Source organism: Bos mutus, chromosome 10 (genome assembly GCF_027580195.1).
Source record: "Bos mutus isolate GX-2022 chromosome 10, NWIPB_WYAK_1.1, whole genome shotgun sequence".
Taxonomy (NCBI): Eukaryota; Metazoa; Chordata; class Mammalia; order Artiodactyla; family Bovidae; genus Bos; species Bos mutus.
Window position 1 is genome coordinate 46,844,966 of NC_091626.1, and position 17,572 is coordinate 46,862,537.

The window sequence follows — 17,572 nt, forward strand, 5'->3', positions numbered from 1 at the left end:
TCACTAAGACCTTTTTTGTACAGTTCTTCTGTGTATTCTTGCTACCTCTTCTTAATCTCTTCTGCTTCTGAAAGGTTCTTGCTGTCCTTTATTGTGCCCATCTTTGCATGTGCCCTTGATATTTCTAAATTTCTTGAAGAGATCTCTAGTCTTTCTCATTCTATTGTTTCCCTCTACTTCTTTGCATTGTTCATTTAAGAAGGCCTTCTTATCTCTCCTTGCTATTCTCTGGAACTCTGCATTCAGTTGGGTATATCTTGCCCCTTTCTCCTCTGCCTTTCGATTCTCTTCTTTTTCTGCTATTTGTAAGGCCTCCTCAGACAACCACTTTGCCTTCTTGAATTTCTTTTTCTCTGGGATGGTTTTCGTCACTGCCTCCTGTACATTGTTACAAATTGTCCATATTTCTTCAGGCACTCTACCAGAGCTAGTCCCCTGAATCTATTTGTCACCTTCACTGTATAAGGGATTTAAGTCATTCATGAATGGCCTAGTGGCTTTCCCCTCTTTCTTTAGTTTAAGCCTGAATTTTGCTATAAGGAGCTGATGATCTGAGCCACAATCAGCTCCAGGTCTTGTTTTTCCTGCCTGTATAGAGCTACTCCATCTTCGGCTGCAAAGAATATAATCAATCCGATTTCAGTATTGACTATTTGGTGATGTCCATGTGTAAAATCATCTCTTGTGTTGTTGGTAAAATGTGTTTGCTATGACGAGTGTATTCTCTTGGCAAAACCCTGTTGGCCTTTGCCCGCTTCATTTTGTATTCAAGGCCAAACCTGCCTGTTAGTTCAGGTATCTCTTGACGTCCTACTATTGTACTCCAACCCCCTATGATGAAAAGGACATTTTTTATGGTGTTAGTTCTGGAAGGTCTTGTAAGACTTCATAGAACTGGCCAACTTCAGCTTCTTTGGCATCAATGGTTGATGAATAGACTTGGATTACTGTGATGTTGAATGATTAGATCTGGAAATAAACTGAGACTGTTCATCATTTTTGAGATTGCACCTAGATACTGCATTTGACTCTTGTTTATGAGGGCTCGTCCATTTCTTCCATGGGATTCTTGCCCACAGTAGTAGATATAATGGTTATCTGAACTAAATTCACCCATTCCCATCCATTTTAGTTCACTGATTCCTAAGATGTTGATTGCCATCTCCTGTTTGACTGTGTTAATTTACTTTGGTTCATAGACCTAACATTCCAGGTTCCTATGCAGTATAGTTCTTTATAGCATTGGATTTTACTTTCACCACCAGACACACCCACAACTGAGCAATGTTTCTGCTTTGGCCCAGCCACTTTAGTAATTGCCCTCCACTTTTCCCCAGTAGCATACTGGACATCTTCTAACCTGAGAGGGCTCATCTTTCAGTGTCATATCTTTTTTGCCTTTTTATTCTGTTCATAGGGTTCTCACTGCAAGAATACTGGAGTGGTTTGTCATTCCCTCCTCCAGAACTCTCCACTATTACCTGTCCGTCTTGGGTGGCCCTGCAGGGCATGGCTCATAGCTTCATTGAGTTACACAATCCCTTTCGCCATGACAAGGCAGTGATCCATGAAGGGATGTAAGTTCTTACTGCCATTAAAAAAATTTTGGCTTTTTTTAAAAAAAGGTCTTTTTTCCTCCTTTCCTCTTTTGTTCTCTTTTTTTGTGATTCGATGACTGACTGTACTGTTGTGTATGGATTCCTTTTTCTTATTGTATGTGTATACCTATTACAAATTTTCAGTTTGCAGTTACCATGAGGTTTTGACATAGCAATCTGTATATAAAAAGATTGTTTTAAGTTGCTAGTCTCTTAATATCAAATCCTTTTCCAATATTCTGCATTTACACTCTCCTCACCATTTCTGGTTTTGATAGCATATTTGTGTGTGGATGATTTCCTACCTTTTCAGTATGTTTGCCTTTCCTAGTGAGGTTTTCCATTTGTAATTTTCTTATTTCTAGTTGTAGCCTTTTCTCTTCTGCCTAGAGAAGTTCCTTTCACATTTGTTGCAAAGCTGGTTTGGTGGTGCTGAATTCTCTTTGCTTTTGCTTGTCTGTAAAGCTTTTGATTTCTTTGTTGAACCTCAATAATAGCCTTGCTCCGTAGATTATTCTTGGTTGCAGGTTTTTCCCTTTCATCACTTTAAATACATTGTTCCACTCCCTATTGGCCTGAGGAGTTTCTGCTGAGAAATCCGCTGGGAGTTACCTTGTATGTTAATACTTTTCCTTTGTCTTTAATTTTTGTTAGTTTGATTACTTTGTGTCTCAGTGCGTTCCTCATTGGATTTATACCTGCTGGGACTCTCTGTGCTTCCTAGATCTGGGTGACCATTTCCCTTCCCATATTTAGGAAAATTTCAGCTATTATTTCTTCAAATATTTTAAAAGATCCTTTTTCTTCTCTTTCTGAGATCCCTAGTGTGAACATTGCTGCATTTAATGTTGTCCCAGAGGTCTCCTAGATGGTTTTTATTTCTTTTCATTCTTTTATTGTGTTCCTCAGCAGTGATTTCCAGCATGTATCTCCCATCTCACTTATCCATTCTTCTGCCTCACGTTTTCTGCTATTGATTCCTTCTAGGACTTCCCTGGTGGCTCAGACGGTAAAGCGTCTGCCTACAATGCGGGAGACCTGGGTTTGATTCCTGGGTCGGGAAGATCCCCTGGAGAAGGAAATGGCAATCCACTCCAGTACTATTGCCATGGAAAACCCCATGGACAGGGGAGCCTGGTAGGCTACAGTCCATGGGGTTGCAGAGTCAGACACGACTAAGTGACTTCACTTTTCAGTGTATTTTTTATTTCAGTTATTGTTCATCTGTTTTTATTTTTTCTAGGTCTTTATTAAACTTTTCTTTTATCTTCTAGATCTGTGCCTCTATTCTTTTTCTGAGATCTTGAAACATCTTTACTATTGTTACTCTGAATTCTTTTTTTTTTTTTTTGGGTAGAATGCATATCTCTACTTCACTTAGTTGTTCTTCTGGGTTTTTAATTTTGTTCCTTCATCTGGGACATATTTCTGTGCTCTCTCATTTTATCTAACTTTCTGTGATTTGCAGTATCCATGCTTCAGGTTGTAACATTGTAGTTCTTGCTTCTGCTGTCAGCCTTCTAGTGGATGAGGCTTGTGCTGGCTTCCTGGTGGGAGGGACTTTTTTTTCCTGCCTGCTGGTGAGTAGAGCCTTTCTTGTCCCTCTGGTGGGCAGGGCTTTGTCAGGGAATGTGTTTAGCAGGAAAGACTTTATTCAGAAAGACTTTAAGCAGCCTGTCTGCTGACAGGCTGGGCTGTGTTTCTACCTTGTTGGTTGTGTGGCCTGAGGCATCGGAGCCGACATGCTGCTTGGAGCCAAGACTTGGTGAAAAAATGGCAGTCTCCACCAGGGCTCATGCCAGTGAGTACTCTCCAGAATCACTGCCTCCAGTGTCTTTGTTACCACAGTGAGCCAAAACCACCTCCCACCTCTGCAAGAGACCATGGAATACCAGCAGGTAGGTCCAGTCCAGGTTCTTATGAGGTCACCACTTTTTTCTCTGGCTTCTGGTGTACATGAGAACTTGTATGTGCCCTACAAGCGTAGTTTCTATTTCCCTCAGTCCTGTAGAATTCTTGTGATCAAACCTCACTGGCCTTCAAAGTTAGATTCTCTGGGGGCTCCTCATGTTCCCAGACCCCTAGGCTGGGGAGCCTGACCTGGAGCTCAGAACCTTCACTCCTGTGGAAGAATTTCTGTGGCTATTTTCCACTTTGTGGGGCATCCACCAGCAGTTATGGGATTTATCATGATTGTGCCCATTCCTACCATTTCATTTTGGCTACTTCTTTGTCTTTAGATATAGGATCCTTTTTAGGAGGTTCCAGTGTTGGTGTAAGAAAAATGTCCCCAAGGAGGCACTAACCCCAGGGATGTACCTCTTGCCCATGGGGAGGTCTTTCAGCTTTGGATCCCTCAAAGGCACAAGGAATGAAACCATGTTCCCATAAGGCAGATAAGTGGGTGAAGGCAGTTTCCACTTTACCTTTGCAGCTCCTTCCGTCCTCCTGCAGAATGTAGCCTTTCGGGCATGAACACTGGTAACTCCCCTCTGTGTTCTTACAGATGAAATTGCAGGGTTTGGGAGCCTGGTTGCACTCATTTAGATCTATGATCAAAGAGACACAGTGTGACTGCCCATCTAAAAAGATGTTTCAATGCTCAATACCCACAGCGTCTAACAAAGAATCTTAGTTTTAAAGAAAGAAAAGGTAAATTGTATGGTCTTTGATCACTGTCTTACGTTTCCTTATGAAATTACACAGGCTTTTTAGAGTTTTAGTTTGAAGGTTTTTTTCTCATAATGTACAATTTCCATCCGAGAATAAACCTGAGTATCAGAAATAGAGCACTTACCTACACAGGCAGTTCCAGTTATATCTGGAGTGTAGCCAGTTTTACAAATGCAATGATATGATCCTCTGTCATTGACACATTCCCCATTTCGGCAAACATCATGAATAACCTTGCACTCATCAATATCTATAATTTAATAAATAGCAATTAAAATGAGAAAGGCATTATAAAAGGGTCAACATGTACTATTGGGCATTAAAGCCACTGACACTCACATCTTGACCCTTCTGTCTCATTACTGCTTAGCAGGGTGCCAATAGCAAGTGAGTTCTTAGCCTTGGATTGTTAAGTAACATTTTTATACCCATAGCTCTTATTTTTCCTGATCTTTTCAAGATTACTCTGAAATGCAATATAGCATACTTTCATTGGTCTGAAGAAATGCATCTACCATCTCATTTTCACATCTGCCAAAGAATGATAAATCACTTTGGTCATTCCATCTATTCTGTCTTTACCACATCCAATTCTGTTATTCTACCCTTAGTCACATCTTTGTAACATGAACATAAATCCTATTTAATCTCTTTATTCTCCTCTCACTTCTGATTTCCTCCCAAGGAGCTCAAAGTCTCTTTTTATGAGACTGCAAACAATTGCAGTTATTGTTGATGAACATAGGCCTGAAAGTCTTTTTCAGAGCAGCCTCAGACACCTTGACAGCCTCCTCATCCCTCTCAAGTTGACATGGCTTGTACTTTTCCAGAGGCAGCTGTCTTAATTGCCAGTACAATCATCCCTCCATATCCAGGACACTGGTTCCAGAACTACCTTGTTGATATTAAAATTCATGGACACTCAAGCCCCATATACAAAATGGCATAGTACAGTTGGGACTGCAGGTTCAATCAACCTTGGGTAGAAATCAATCCAAGGTTGGTTGGATCTACAGATATGCAATCTGTGGATATGGAAGGCTGATTGTATCAGCATTGTTTTAGACTTCTTCCATGTGATATATTTCAGTTTTATGAGATAAAATACATATTGGTGGGCTACTTTAGGAATTTAGTGATCATTTATTTCCAAATGTATCTAAAAGGTTATATTCTGAGTAAAAGGTTATATTCTTATAACAAACCAGCTTAAAAAGTTGAGGACTCCTTGTAATGCAAAGACACGAACTGAAGCACACACGTTAATCAGACCAAGGACACTCTGGCAACATGGCTTTGAATATCTAAAGTACCATAATGATTTTTTTTTTTTTGGTCAACCTAAACTAGGAAACTCAGCCTAGGCCCACATTATCGATTCTATATTCTCATCTGCTCCTCATAAAACAAATTCCCTGAAAGTATTTTTGGACTATAAATGAAGTACCTGCTCCGTTGGTCAAAAATCAGAACAAAATGAAGTACCTGCTCCATTGGTCATAAACCCTCGGCCATGGGGGCAGAGTTTTTTGAAAGCCACAGTGCCCTGGAAAGGGCAGATCTCACAGTGGGGCCCCCAGCCTCTCCCTCCATCGCAGCAGCATTCAGACTTAGTGACGGGGTTCCTGTTGCTTGAGCCGATCTGACACATGTTCTGGAGCACCTCCGTGAAGCAGTACCCTTCTCGGTTGTCTGGAAGGGATTTATGAATGCAAAGAGGATTTTAGGGAACTTTAGAAGCATAACATGGTATTCCGAATTTGCTCAGATATTAAAACCCAAGAAGGATGTAACACTTTACCCTGGCTGAGAAGGAGCAAGAAGGGAAAGCTGGAAGCAGCAGTAAGAGAAAAAGGATGACATCTGGGGAAAACAAGACAAGATATTCAGTAAGTGGGCAGAAAGGCATTGGTGTCAACAAGATTATCATTCTATCTGTTCCCAGAAATATGGAGAACCAGGCTATAGCAAGGGTCGGAGAAACACATGGAAACTGATCCTGAGCATCAAAAGCTTAAAAAGGCAGCTGAGAAAGAAATTCCAAACAAATGATTCAATGATACAATTAGCAAAGGAAGAATTTAGCGGCAGGGTGGTGCTAAGCCCAGTGGACAATCATGGTCATAGAGTCATCTCCAAAATATGAACATTGTTAACCTTTCCTCAAATTTCAACAGTTTCTATTATTTCAAATAAGTGATCTGGTTTCAAGCATCCCAGTGTGGAGGCTGGGGTTACAAAAGCATCCTGTGGTCTGTACTCACCGAGGCACTCATCCTGGTTGGGGCTGGCTGTAAAGCCGTCATTGCACTCGCAGGTATAGCTCCCCCTGGTGTTGAGGCAGCGCCCGTTCTCACAGATCCCAGGCTTGGTCTGACATTCATTTTCATCTGTGTGGTGTAATTGAAGGACCAAAAACAAGAGGCGTCATCTGTCCGCTTTGTACAAAGATAGATTCTTTTTTTTTTTTTAAAGAAAAGTTTAGTTTGTGACTAGATAACCTATTCACATGGTTCCAAATTCAAAGAGTACAAAAGAATATACAGCCCAAAGTGCCCCTCCTTCTCCCCTTCCCCAGCCACCAAACTTCCTTCCTGGGAAGCAACCAGTACTACTGCTAATTTCTGGAGTATCCTCCTAGAGATGAATTATACCCATACAAACAAATACAGCCATATCTTTGATATACCTCCACCCTTTTAAAAACATAATTGATAGCATGTTTATATACTTAAACAGAGATAATAGCACTTTAGGTACACTTATGTTTTTCACTTATGTTTAAAACTTGCCATATCTGTACGTGTAGAGGATTTTCAGAAGGGTTATTTTAAATGAAGGGAAAAAAATCCTTAAGAGCAATATGTTAAATATTACAATACTCACTAGAATAATGTCTGTGATGGTGTTTTGACCTGAGGGAGTTTGTCTACACTAATCTTCTGATGCAATGTAGATTATGCCTGTAATAATACTTCAACAGCATTAAGGAATAATAAATCATAATTTGGTCTCCCCAGTTTAAAAAAAAGCATTGATAATAGCTGGAGAGTTGAAAGATCATAAAGTAATTTGCCTAGGTGCTCCCATTGAGAATAATTCCAAGCCCCTGAGGCAGAGATCTTATGAGAGCCAGAGAGCTGGGTTAAAATTTGCAATGCCAAGGCCACCCTGATAACAATTAAACCAATATCTGAGGGTGAGACCTGAACTCTCCAAGTGATTCCAGTGAGCAGCTGAGGCTGAGAATCACTGTTCCCAGAAGATCCATTGAGTGATCATAAGTCCACATGTTCTTCTATGCTTTTAAAGTCTGCTCTTCAACTTCCGTTTAAATCTGTATCTTACAGAGTTAAGGGGAAAATATGATTCTTATGCTTCTTGACTGACAACATGAGAAAGGGCATATGTAGAAACTTTCTAGTATTTTTTCTTCATTAACTAAAGCAGAAGTCAGGAAACTTTTTCTGTAATAACAGTAATAATATAACATTACTGCATAATATATAGTCAGTATTTTAGGCTTTGCAGGCCATTTGATCTCTGTTGCAACTATTCTGCTCTGTTACTGTGGCATGGAGGCAGCCATGGAAAATTATGAATGGTTACAGCTCTGTTCCAAAATGAGTCTATTTACAAAAACAGGTGGTAGGCTGGCGAGCTGAAGTTGGCCCTAGGACTGTGGTTTGCCAATCCCTGGTCTACTATGCTTTTCAAGGCTGAATCCACATTAGAATCACTCAGGGAGCTTTTAAAACGACCAGGGCCTGGGCCTCAGTCTTGATAAGACCAGAGTCTCTGGATGTAGATCCCATTGGTTTAGTGATATTTCTTGTTTAGTGAAATTTACTGAACAACTGTACTCAATGTTACGGTGGCAGTAGCAAAGCTAAGCCAGTAGGGAGGCATTCCGATGTGATGGGAAGAACTGAACCCAAAACAGCAAAGGAGTGTAAACAATAAAGGAAGGGATGAGAGGAAATACCTGGTCTTCTACTCCTAGCAGCAAATGGACCTGGAAAAGCACTCAAAGGCCAGCTCAGAGGGAGAGAAATGATGTTGCTGGTGGAATTCATAGATAATCAAGAGGCAAGGAGGCCTCCACGGAAAGTCATGATAGCAGGTAAGAGAGGCAAGATGGCTCTGGCCAAGGAGAAGACAGCACCACAAGGACACAGAGCCCACGTCCCTTCCATCCTTTGTTGCTTCCCACTCACTCAAAGCCCCTTTGCTGGGGCTGCCCTTACCTACGCAGCCTTCTCCGTCAGGTCTTCGCTGATACCCAGGTCCACAGATGCAGAGGTATGTGCCAATGAGGTTCTTGCACTCCATTTGTTTTTCAGCACAGTCGTGTTTTCCCTCTTCACACTCATCCTCATCTGGAAAGAATGTACAAATTCATAAAAGGAGCTGCCTTAATTCCCTGCCCTTTAAACATAAGACAGTATCAAGTAACCAATTTTTACTGACACTATTTCAACATTAACCTACTTCCTTTTGCATTCTTGGGAGCTGGTCTCTCAAGATGGGAAGGCATCTTCTAACCCCCTTTGAACTTAAGAAATTTCTCTCTAGCTGATAAATTTTTCAAAGGCAGGAAGTGTGATTTCTAATTAGTTTTGACAAATTGAACTAAAAAGGCCTTATATAAAGCTTTCATAATATGATAATTAAAACAGCATTATCAAACTAATAATAAACCAATGCTTCCATTATATAATACTTAAATAACACAGCTTATGATGTCCTAATATCATAGTATTAATATGACATATTAGAATCATTGTGTAATATAATAACGAAAGACTTGGTTTTTACACTTTGAGGAAAAGACAGGCATCTACAAATATCTTCTCTACTAGGTCGTCCCTCCAGTTTCTTTTTTCTGGCACAGCGTGGCTCTTCTTCATTCTTTACTTTCTGTCCTATTGCACTTCCTTCTTTTTATCTTTCCCCTTTATGTTATCTGAATTGAGAAGTTTGGACTTTAGCCTGCATGTGACATGGAGCTCTTGCTTTGGAAATCTTCCTACCTTTAAGAAAAATTCTATGTAAATCATTTGAAAAGAACAGATACCTGCTCATTTAAGAACTTGGGAGAAGCAGATCAGAGCTCTTCAAGGATCCCCAGGATTTACCCAACTTTGTATAACAGAGCTTAGTCCAGTACTTTGGCAATTGCAGGTGTTCAGTAAGCACTTTTAAAGGAAATTGTTCCAAGTCAGCTCCATATGCTACCCCATTCTTGGAATATAAAATCCCATAGTGATGGTGATTATTTATTATTCACATTCCTTCCTTGTGTTCTCATGTTCTAAGTTATCATACTATGATTATTTATAGCTCTCTCTCAGCCTCTTCATATTGAGCTTCTTATATGTGGGGAAGTTGTTTTTTTTCCCCCTTATATCTCCACATCTCATAGAATGGCTGGCATGTCATAGGCATGCAATGTGTGGTGAACTAAACAGGGTCTGCAGTGCCACCCTCAACCCAGCTTTAAGCTACAATTTAGGAGAAAATGTAGCAATGACAACCCTCATATTGTCCAGGGACTACAGCAGTGTTCCCCAATTTCCAGTCTTTCTCTGCTAGTGGATGCTTTGGAAGGACATCGCCCATCATAGACATTAGAACACCCTGGCTTAGATGACTTTGAACGTGAATGTCTCACCTTTGCACATCCTTCTGTCTTCTCTCAGAACATATCCAGCAGGACACTTGCATTCATATGACCCATAAGTATTTACACATCGGAAGGCACAGAGCAGAGGATTCTGGGCACACTCATTTATGTCTGCAGGAGAAGGCAGTAAGAGAATAACGGACCATAAGCCTCAACCGAAAGAGCAATATACTTTCACCAAAAGTTGCCATAAACATGGATGGACCAAGCAGTCTCTGCATTTCCAGGATTATAAAATGAGTTGGTTATTTTATAATTGGCCCAAGTAGGGTGATCATACATCTTGGTTCTTCCAGCACAATCTCAGTTTATACTTTGGTGCTGGTATAATTATTGTTATTTAGGCAGATGAGAAATTATAGGTCATCCTACATATAGGGAGCTTTTCAGAAATGCTGGCTTTGAAGTCTCAAGTTGACCAGTTACCACCCCCTAAAGTCACAATGAAGTGGGGATCAGTTTTACCCCATTTAGCCAGAATAACTGCTAAGTCAACTGCTGTGAGGACAGAACCCTCAGTACCATTAACCCCTCCCCTTCTCCAGATAAAAGAGGCTCCTGTGAAGTAACAGTGAGTCTCATGCCCAAGAAAGTATTCTGAATAATTTTACTCTTATAGAGATATTGTACTTAGTTCACACTGAGGCTTAAGTTATAGCCTTAAATAGGAATAATAGTAATAGATTAATAGATAAAAGTGGTTTCTGTAGATTGCATAGTTTGGAACCATCAGAATATGGTTCAGAAAAGCAGGGTTAAAACAGATCTTCTTGATTATCACATTTTTCCCTAAGGCCAACAATCCTGACAAGAACATTCGTGAGATCCCACATCGTGATCTAGTCACAGCCTTTAAAGATTCACCAACATCTTTAACTAGGAGTAGTGGCTCAGAGGGTAAAGCATCTGCCTACAATGCAGGAGACCCGGGTTCGATCCCTGGGTCAGGAAGATCCCCTGGAGAAGGAAATGGCAACTCACTCCAGTACTCTTGCCTGGAAAATCCCATGGTCTGAGAAGCCTGGTAGGCTACAGTCCATGGGGTCGCAAAGAGTCGGACACGACTGAGCGACTTCACTTCACTTCATTGGTAGATAATATCTCTAATGAAAAGCTCACCTTAATACCCACTGTACCATCGCCTCACCTTCATTCTCTTCTTAAACCAGTGGCTCTCAACTTAAGACTGCATCAGAACTACCTGGAGGGCTGCTGGGTCCCACCCTTAGAGTGTCTGATTCAGGAGGTCTGGGACAAGGCCTGCAAATCTGTATTTCTAACAAATTCCCAGGTGACACTGACGTGGCTGATCCAGGGACCACCCTTTGAGAGCTGCTATTCTAGACACTCCCTCCTTGCCTTTCTTTCCTTGCATCCTACCAGACATACTGGCAGTTGCTTAGAGAGTATCGACAGCCTCTTTTGCAGTGATTGCCCCCAAAGAGAGAAAGGATATTGGTGTTAATCTTAGTGTGTAGTTGTTTCTATGAAGAGAAAAGAAAAAGAAAGGGTGTATAGGATACAGTGGAAAAAAGGGGAGACAAAGAAAATAAGAAAGAGGGTAGGAGACAGGACAGGTGTTATATTCAAATATTAGTGGTAGCAGAGACCCCAAGGAGAACTCTGCATTAGATGTGGCATCACCTGGGTCATGAACCACCTACATCTTTTTCAGATACTTTCTGCAGAGAGGAGGCCACATAGAGAAGAAATGATGACATGGCCCAGATCTTCTTTATTTTATATACCCTGGGTGGTATTTGATACTAAGAATTATAATCAACCAACTACTATCCCTATGATCAGAACATGCAACCAACTATCCTATGTTTAAGAGGCTTACCTTCACAAGTCATCATTGGCCCAGGCTCAAATCCCTCCTCACAGGTGCATTCGAAACCTCCAATCACATTCTTGCAGGTTCCATTTCCACAAGGATTGCCTACCGAACATTCATCAGTGTCTGCAAGTGATCAGAAGTATAGTCAAAATATGACGAATTGAGAGAAAATGCACTTGGACTCAGATAGTACCTTTCAAATTCCATTGGAGCACTTTGATCTCTAACATTTTGGTTCATTCTCATTCTGTCCTTGCAAGAGAGGAGTGCATATCTTATTACCACAGATTTATAGCTGTAAAATTTGACTTGCTAAGTAGCAGTAACAGTACCCAGGCTTCTTAGCTCTTACTGTGCTCTTTGCCGTGGGTGCCTCCAGCCTCCTATGTTATGAAATACATCTGCTGGGAAGAGATGCTTAAAGGGTTAAAACAAGGCTTCTCTTACAAGTCAAAAGTTTCTGCTTACTTAATGTTAGAAATACACCTCCAGTTTGGCCTTACATTACATCATTCTCCAAGAAGCCTTAAACATGATGGAGTTTTGCCAGATATAAAATAGAAGACTAAACTTACGCAAAATAAGAGACCAGAGGTTAAGCAAAATTAAGACACTGGATAAAGTCAAGAGTCAAGTAGATTTTGCTGAATTTGTGGAAACCAGATGGCTTCCATTAGGCAGAAGAAAGGCTAGAAAGAAATATGTTTAGGGTATGATCTCTCTAAACAACTGTGGAGAAAGTCTTACCAAGGAAGTCTAAAAAATATATGTCTCCTAATCCATCCACCTAGAATATTGACTGTTCTTATTCTGACATATCTCTTGGGGAGAATACCTTCCTTTGGGCAAGGAACATTCCAGAGAAATAACACTGCTATCTCAGCTGTCTAGAGCACAGAAAAGTGATGAATTATTGTTGAGAGCTGTGTCTCGTGTTAGGTTCTGAAGTCAGAAAGTGAGGGCAAGAAGGCAGGGCTGAGAGACCCTGGTGAGGAGGCTTATTTCTCACATATATCGTACTAACTGAAGATATTGAACAGAAAACACTGGCAACTTTGCTATTGTTCTGCTATGAAATTGCATTTCACTGTCAGGATTATTACATCTCTTTCAAGTTAGTAAAAATCACACTATCATTGATTTTTAGAGCTGTAAGGTAATTAGAAATATTTTAATCCATCTGCATGATATTTATTATATTCTGAGGCTTAGAGGGCTGAAAAACTTGCTTAAGTTCCCACAGCCATGGCTGTGGATAAAAACCACATACCTTGATTCCCTGCATGGAAAGAACATTTTCTAATGCACACAGACAAACCCTCAGCATTTATGCCATTATTAATTTAGGTTACATTGAATGGTTTTGAATTTCTTAGATAAAAGAGGTCAAAGGTCAGTCACAGGAGCCTTTCTTTGAAATTTGAATAAGGGGGCTAAAACAAGAGGATACCCTGGGTCCGCAGCCTCTCATGGTACTAAGTGTAACAAAATCTGGGTAAATTTTGTGTTTTCCATACTGAGAGAATAAGACTATGACAATTACCAATTTTTAAAAAAAATTTCTTAAAGGCTTTCACTATAATGCTGTCCGTTTTACCATCTCTTCAAACGTGTTCAGTGTCCTTGTCATCAGACTGTAAGGTCCATTCAAGGAAGGACGCTGTTGGCTCAGTTCACTAGGGTAGCCAAAGAACCAAGCCCAGTGCCTGGTACCTGGCAGGGACCCAGCCAGTACTGCTAGATAAATGATACATGAATGAGTATATAAAACTTATTTCTGTCCCATCTTGGTGTTTATATATCCTTGTGTGAATGCTGAATTGCTTAATTTCCGATTTGTAAAATCTCTGTAGAGGAAGCCACTTTATTACTCACCCACACATTCATTCCCTTGCAGAATGTAGCCAAAGGGACATTCGCAGCGATAGGACCCATCGGTGTTGATGCACTGCCCGTGTTTACAGACATCGGGTTCTTTGCACTCATCCATGTCTTAAGCAAAGGAGGAAAAAACAGTGAACAACAAAGTAACTTTTTAGAAACACAAAGGGAAATTATGATTGTTTCAGTGTCTAATCAATGAAATGTATTATAATATTAACAAACACTATAATAATATAATTGGTATCTAAATGAAAAGACCAAAAAATAGGGCTTCATTTACCAAGATAAATGTGGAGAAATAACAGCAAGAGAAAGGACAAGGAAGAGACTGGTTGAGAATATTATAAAATGCTGAAAGTCCAGTGCAAGCCACTCACCAACTGCTGAATCATCAGGTCCCACGATGATGCCACTTCCATAGGGACAGATCTGGCGGAAGGCCTCTGTGGTGGAGATGAACCCTCGTTAATGGGTGGGCCAATGGCATTTAGCAAATACCGTGTGGAGGCTGCACATACTGGAACATGATGAACAATCCAAGCCCAGAAACCAGAGAAAATTAACAAAGCTCTCAGAGCTGGGGTACCTACTACTTGGGCAGCTTTGAGTCATAACATACTTCAGAAAAAAATAACTACCTTGCTCCTAAAATAAAATAATCTTAGTGAACATTTCATCTGGACTTAATTAAATTGTCTTATTTTCTGAAAGCCTGCAGTCTTACAGCCTGCCCTGTGAATGGCCCAAAGAGATGCAGACAGGAGACATACCATCGGGTTCAGTGGGGCACAGCTCGCAGGGATCTCCCCAACCTTCTCCCTTCAAGGCACAGCAGCATTCCTGTTTGGAGTGATTTCTGGATTTGGGTGATGAACACTTTCCTCCTTCAAACTTCGCATAACAGTAGCTCATTCGTAAATCTGCAACAAAAATTCAAGAGACCCCTCAATGGCTTTTCTGCTAAGTCATTATTGTATAACATTGAGTAAGAAACAATCCACCCTGTTAAATGTGATCTCTTCTTATGACTAAAGTCATACTTTTTAAGTGATTATAAAAGTAAATGAGCTGAGATCGTTAAGTGAAAGAATTCGTTGCTCAGTTGTGTCTGACTCTGCGACCCCATAGCCCATGAGGCTCCTCTGTCCATGGGATTCTCCAGGCAAGTGTACTGGAGTTAGTTGCCACGCCCTCCTTCAGGGGATTTTCCTGGCCCAGGGATTGAACCTGGGTCTCACGCATTGCAGGCAGATTCTTTACCATCTGAGCCACCAGAGAAGCCTGAGATCTTTAAAGTGATAAATAACTTTTGTAGTACGATCTGAAGAACAAATCTCTGTGACTTTTACCTTATTACTTTTCATGTTATCCAAGGTTCCAAAGCAATCTGATGTGAATAATTAAAACCAACACTGTCACATTCCAGTGCTGTCATCATCGGTGACTTCAAGATGGGGACATTCAGAGATGGACTAACATTTAGTGAGCACACTACGTTAAGGTAGATCTCCCAGTTCTAGGTCTCACTGTGATATTACACACTGCACTGTGTATTCTGTGTCGCCTAAGCCCTGGAGACAAAACCCCAGATGCCAGGCATAGAGCAAATAAAGATGTGGCAGTTTTGTGAACTGACAAAAATACAACTAACTCAGTGTATTTCACTGAAGCAGCTATTTGGTTTCTGTCTACAAAATATATGTGAGGCTTTCTGCAGATTTTATGCACATATGTGAACACACTTGCACACACACAGAAGCTTGTCTGGCTCAACAGAGAGAGGGAAGGTAAAGAGGACAGGAAGATAGGTAGATGTGAAGGAGAATAATCATCCTTTCAAAGGATGTATTTCTTTCTTTTTTGACTTTATTACAATTTTAATATATTACCATACCACTAATATTACAGTATAAAAAAGGAAAAAACTAAAGAATTAGTTCTTTCTAATTACATTAATGTATTTTTAACTGAGAAAAAATGTAAACCTATATATTACTCTATCACAGTAATGAATAACATTTTTGTTTGGTAAACATAAATTTTAGCTTATACATGACAGATTCTACTGACTTTGGGTAATCTTTGAAACTGAAATCTATGCTTCTTTTTAGATTATTTCGTGCTTTAAAACTAAAGAATGAAGCAGAAAATATCAGTGTTTTGAGGTACATAAATTGTATCTTTAATATACTTTGATTTTATTAAAATTTACTTATTTGTTACTATAAAGAATATATTTCTTTAACATCAGTTCTTTCTTGGCGACTCCAACATGGAGCATGGAATTGGGATCTAGGTCCTACAAAATTCTCCAATATTGCTTGACACAGCTTTGGAAACTGACTTTTCCATTTCTTATAGAGCAAATTAGGTGACTCTAAAAAGTGAGCTCATCCAAGAGCCTGGAGTGTGTTTGCCCTCAAATTTGACTTCCAAAGTTTTGCAAACTCTGAGTTACACAGATGCTAAAATCTGCAGGTTTTAAGGAAATGTTTTCAGCTCCATTTTGCACAATACCCCTTTCTTTATGAATGACTGGGTCTGCTCTCTCCTGTCAATGTTTTCAAGTCCAGGTAGCAAATTATTAGAGCCATTTATAATTTCAGTTAAGACAATTTTACCATCTTAACGAGACAAGGTGAGAATAACTGAGTTGCAAAAGATCACAGCAGGAAAATTTTCATGAATTAAAGTAAAAGTATCAGCCAACCATATTTACCAGGCTCCAATAAGTCAAATTCAGTTGGCCTTTGCAATGAACTTGTTGAACTCATCATGGCTACCAACTCTTCAGATAAATGATCTCTCTGGGGTCTACTGCATTTTCACATTTGTTATGGGTGGGGACCTAATAGTCACCTTTTCGCAAACTACTCTTCTGAAGGTGAAGAGCAATAACAGCTGATCATTGTCCTGCAACACCTCCTCTATTCAAATGTTGTCTCTGTCAAGAAGCTTCAAGACTTTACAAACTGTAGTTTTTTAAAGGACACTTTTTAATTTGCTTTTTTTTTTTCCAGAAATCAAAATATTAGGTTTATTACTGCTGACACCCGGCATGGAAAATATGTCTCTGAATTGCAGGCATGTCTCATGGCTTCCTCATGTTCCTCCCAGCATTTGCTTTACTCCTCAAGTCCATTGTCACAGACAGCATTTTGTTTTTACTGGTCCTATTTTTATCATTTATGCCTATAACTATCTTAAGATATAATTTAATGACTACTCAAAAAAATCTCAACAAGCATATCAAAACTCAGTTCTTTCCTCTGTCTTCCAGCTTGAAATGTATCTTTTAAACCTGGATACATGCATGTTGTAATATTGCTCTGTTATGTTCTCATTCTCTTTTCCTTTTATTACTGGCCCTGTTCCATACCCCAGCCCACCTCCCCAGCACCACTGTATCACCTCACCCCAGAAAAACATCTAGGTATGAAGTTTAGAGCGAGCCAAAGTGACAATCTGTCTCCAGTGAACTTCGTAGTGGGAGTGACTCACTGACCTCTGTGGCTTCAGGGGCCAGAGGCTGTTCACCTGAGCCCTAGGTCCCATTTGTTCCTTCAGAAACATTATCCATGGTTCTCTTCTATGGGATTTTCTAATTTTATGGGCACTAGAAGCTTGACTCCTAATTTGCCATCTTATAATAAAAACACAGCTCTTAATTCCCTGGCTCTAGCAAAATCTGTGTCCTGTGGGAGATTTATATTGGCTTTGTGGTCACTGTCTAGAATTGGTGTTTTAATCAAAGGTGCCATGCACTGGGAAAGAGTGTGTGTGCGCCCGCATCCTTTTAACGAGGGCTTGCTTGGATGCCTGTTTACCAGTCCATCTGTGAAGCACCCTTAATGACCTTTGAAATTTCATCAGAGCTACAAAAGTCACTTT

At 40.2% G+C, this 17,572-nt stretch overlaps 1 protein-coding gene across 1 annotated transcript in view; it reads right to left on the reverse strand.

The window, feature by feature from the left end:
• The window catches only part of FBN1 (fibrillin 1), a 265,235-nt gene that overhangs the window by 23,659 nt on the left and 224,004 nt on the right, over positions 1-17,572 (reverse strand). The window contains exons 51-60 of the mRNA XM_070377862.1: positions 14,452-14,601; positions 14,059-14,124; positions 13,673-13,789; positions 11,801-11,920; positions 9,946-10,068; positions 8,519-8,650; positions 6,536-6,661; positions 5,757-5,963; positions 4,396-4,521; positions 4,025-4,147 (exon numbers count right to left, since the gene is read on the reverse strand). Coding sequence (XP_070233963.1) covers positions 4,025-4,147; positions 4,396-4,521; positions 5,757-5,963; positions 6,536-6,661; positions 8,519-8,650; positions 9,946-10,068; positions 11,801-11,920; positions 13,673-13,789; positions 14,059-14,124; positions 14,452-14,601 — 1,290 coding nt within the window. The remainder of the gene's footprint in view (positions 1-4,024; positions 4,148-4,395; positions 4,522-5,756; positions 5,964-6,535; positions 6,662-8,518; positions 8,651-9,945; positions 10,069-11,800; positions 11,921-13,672; positions 13,790-14,058; positions 14,125-14,451; positions 14,602-17,572) is intronic.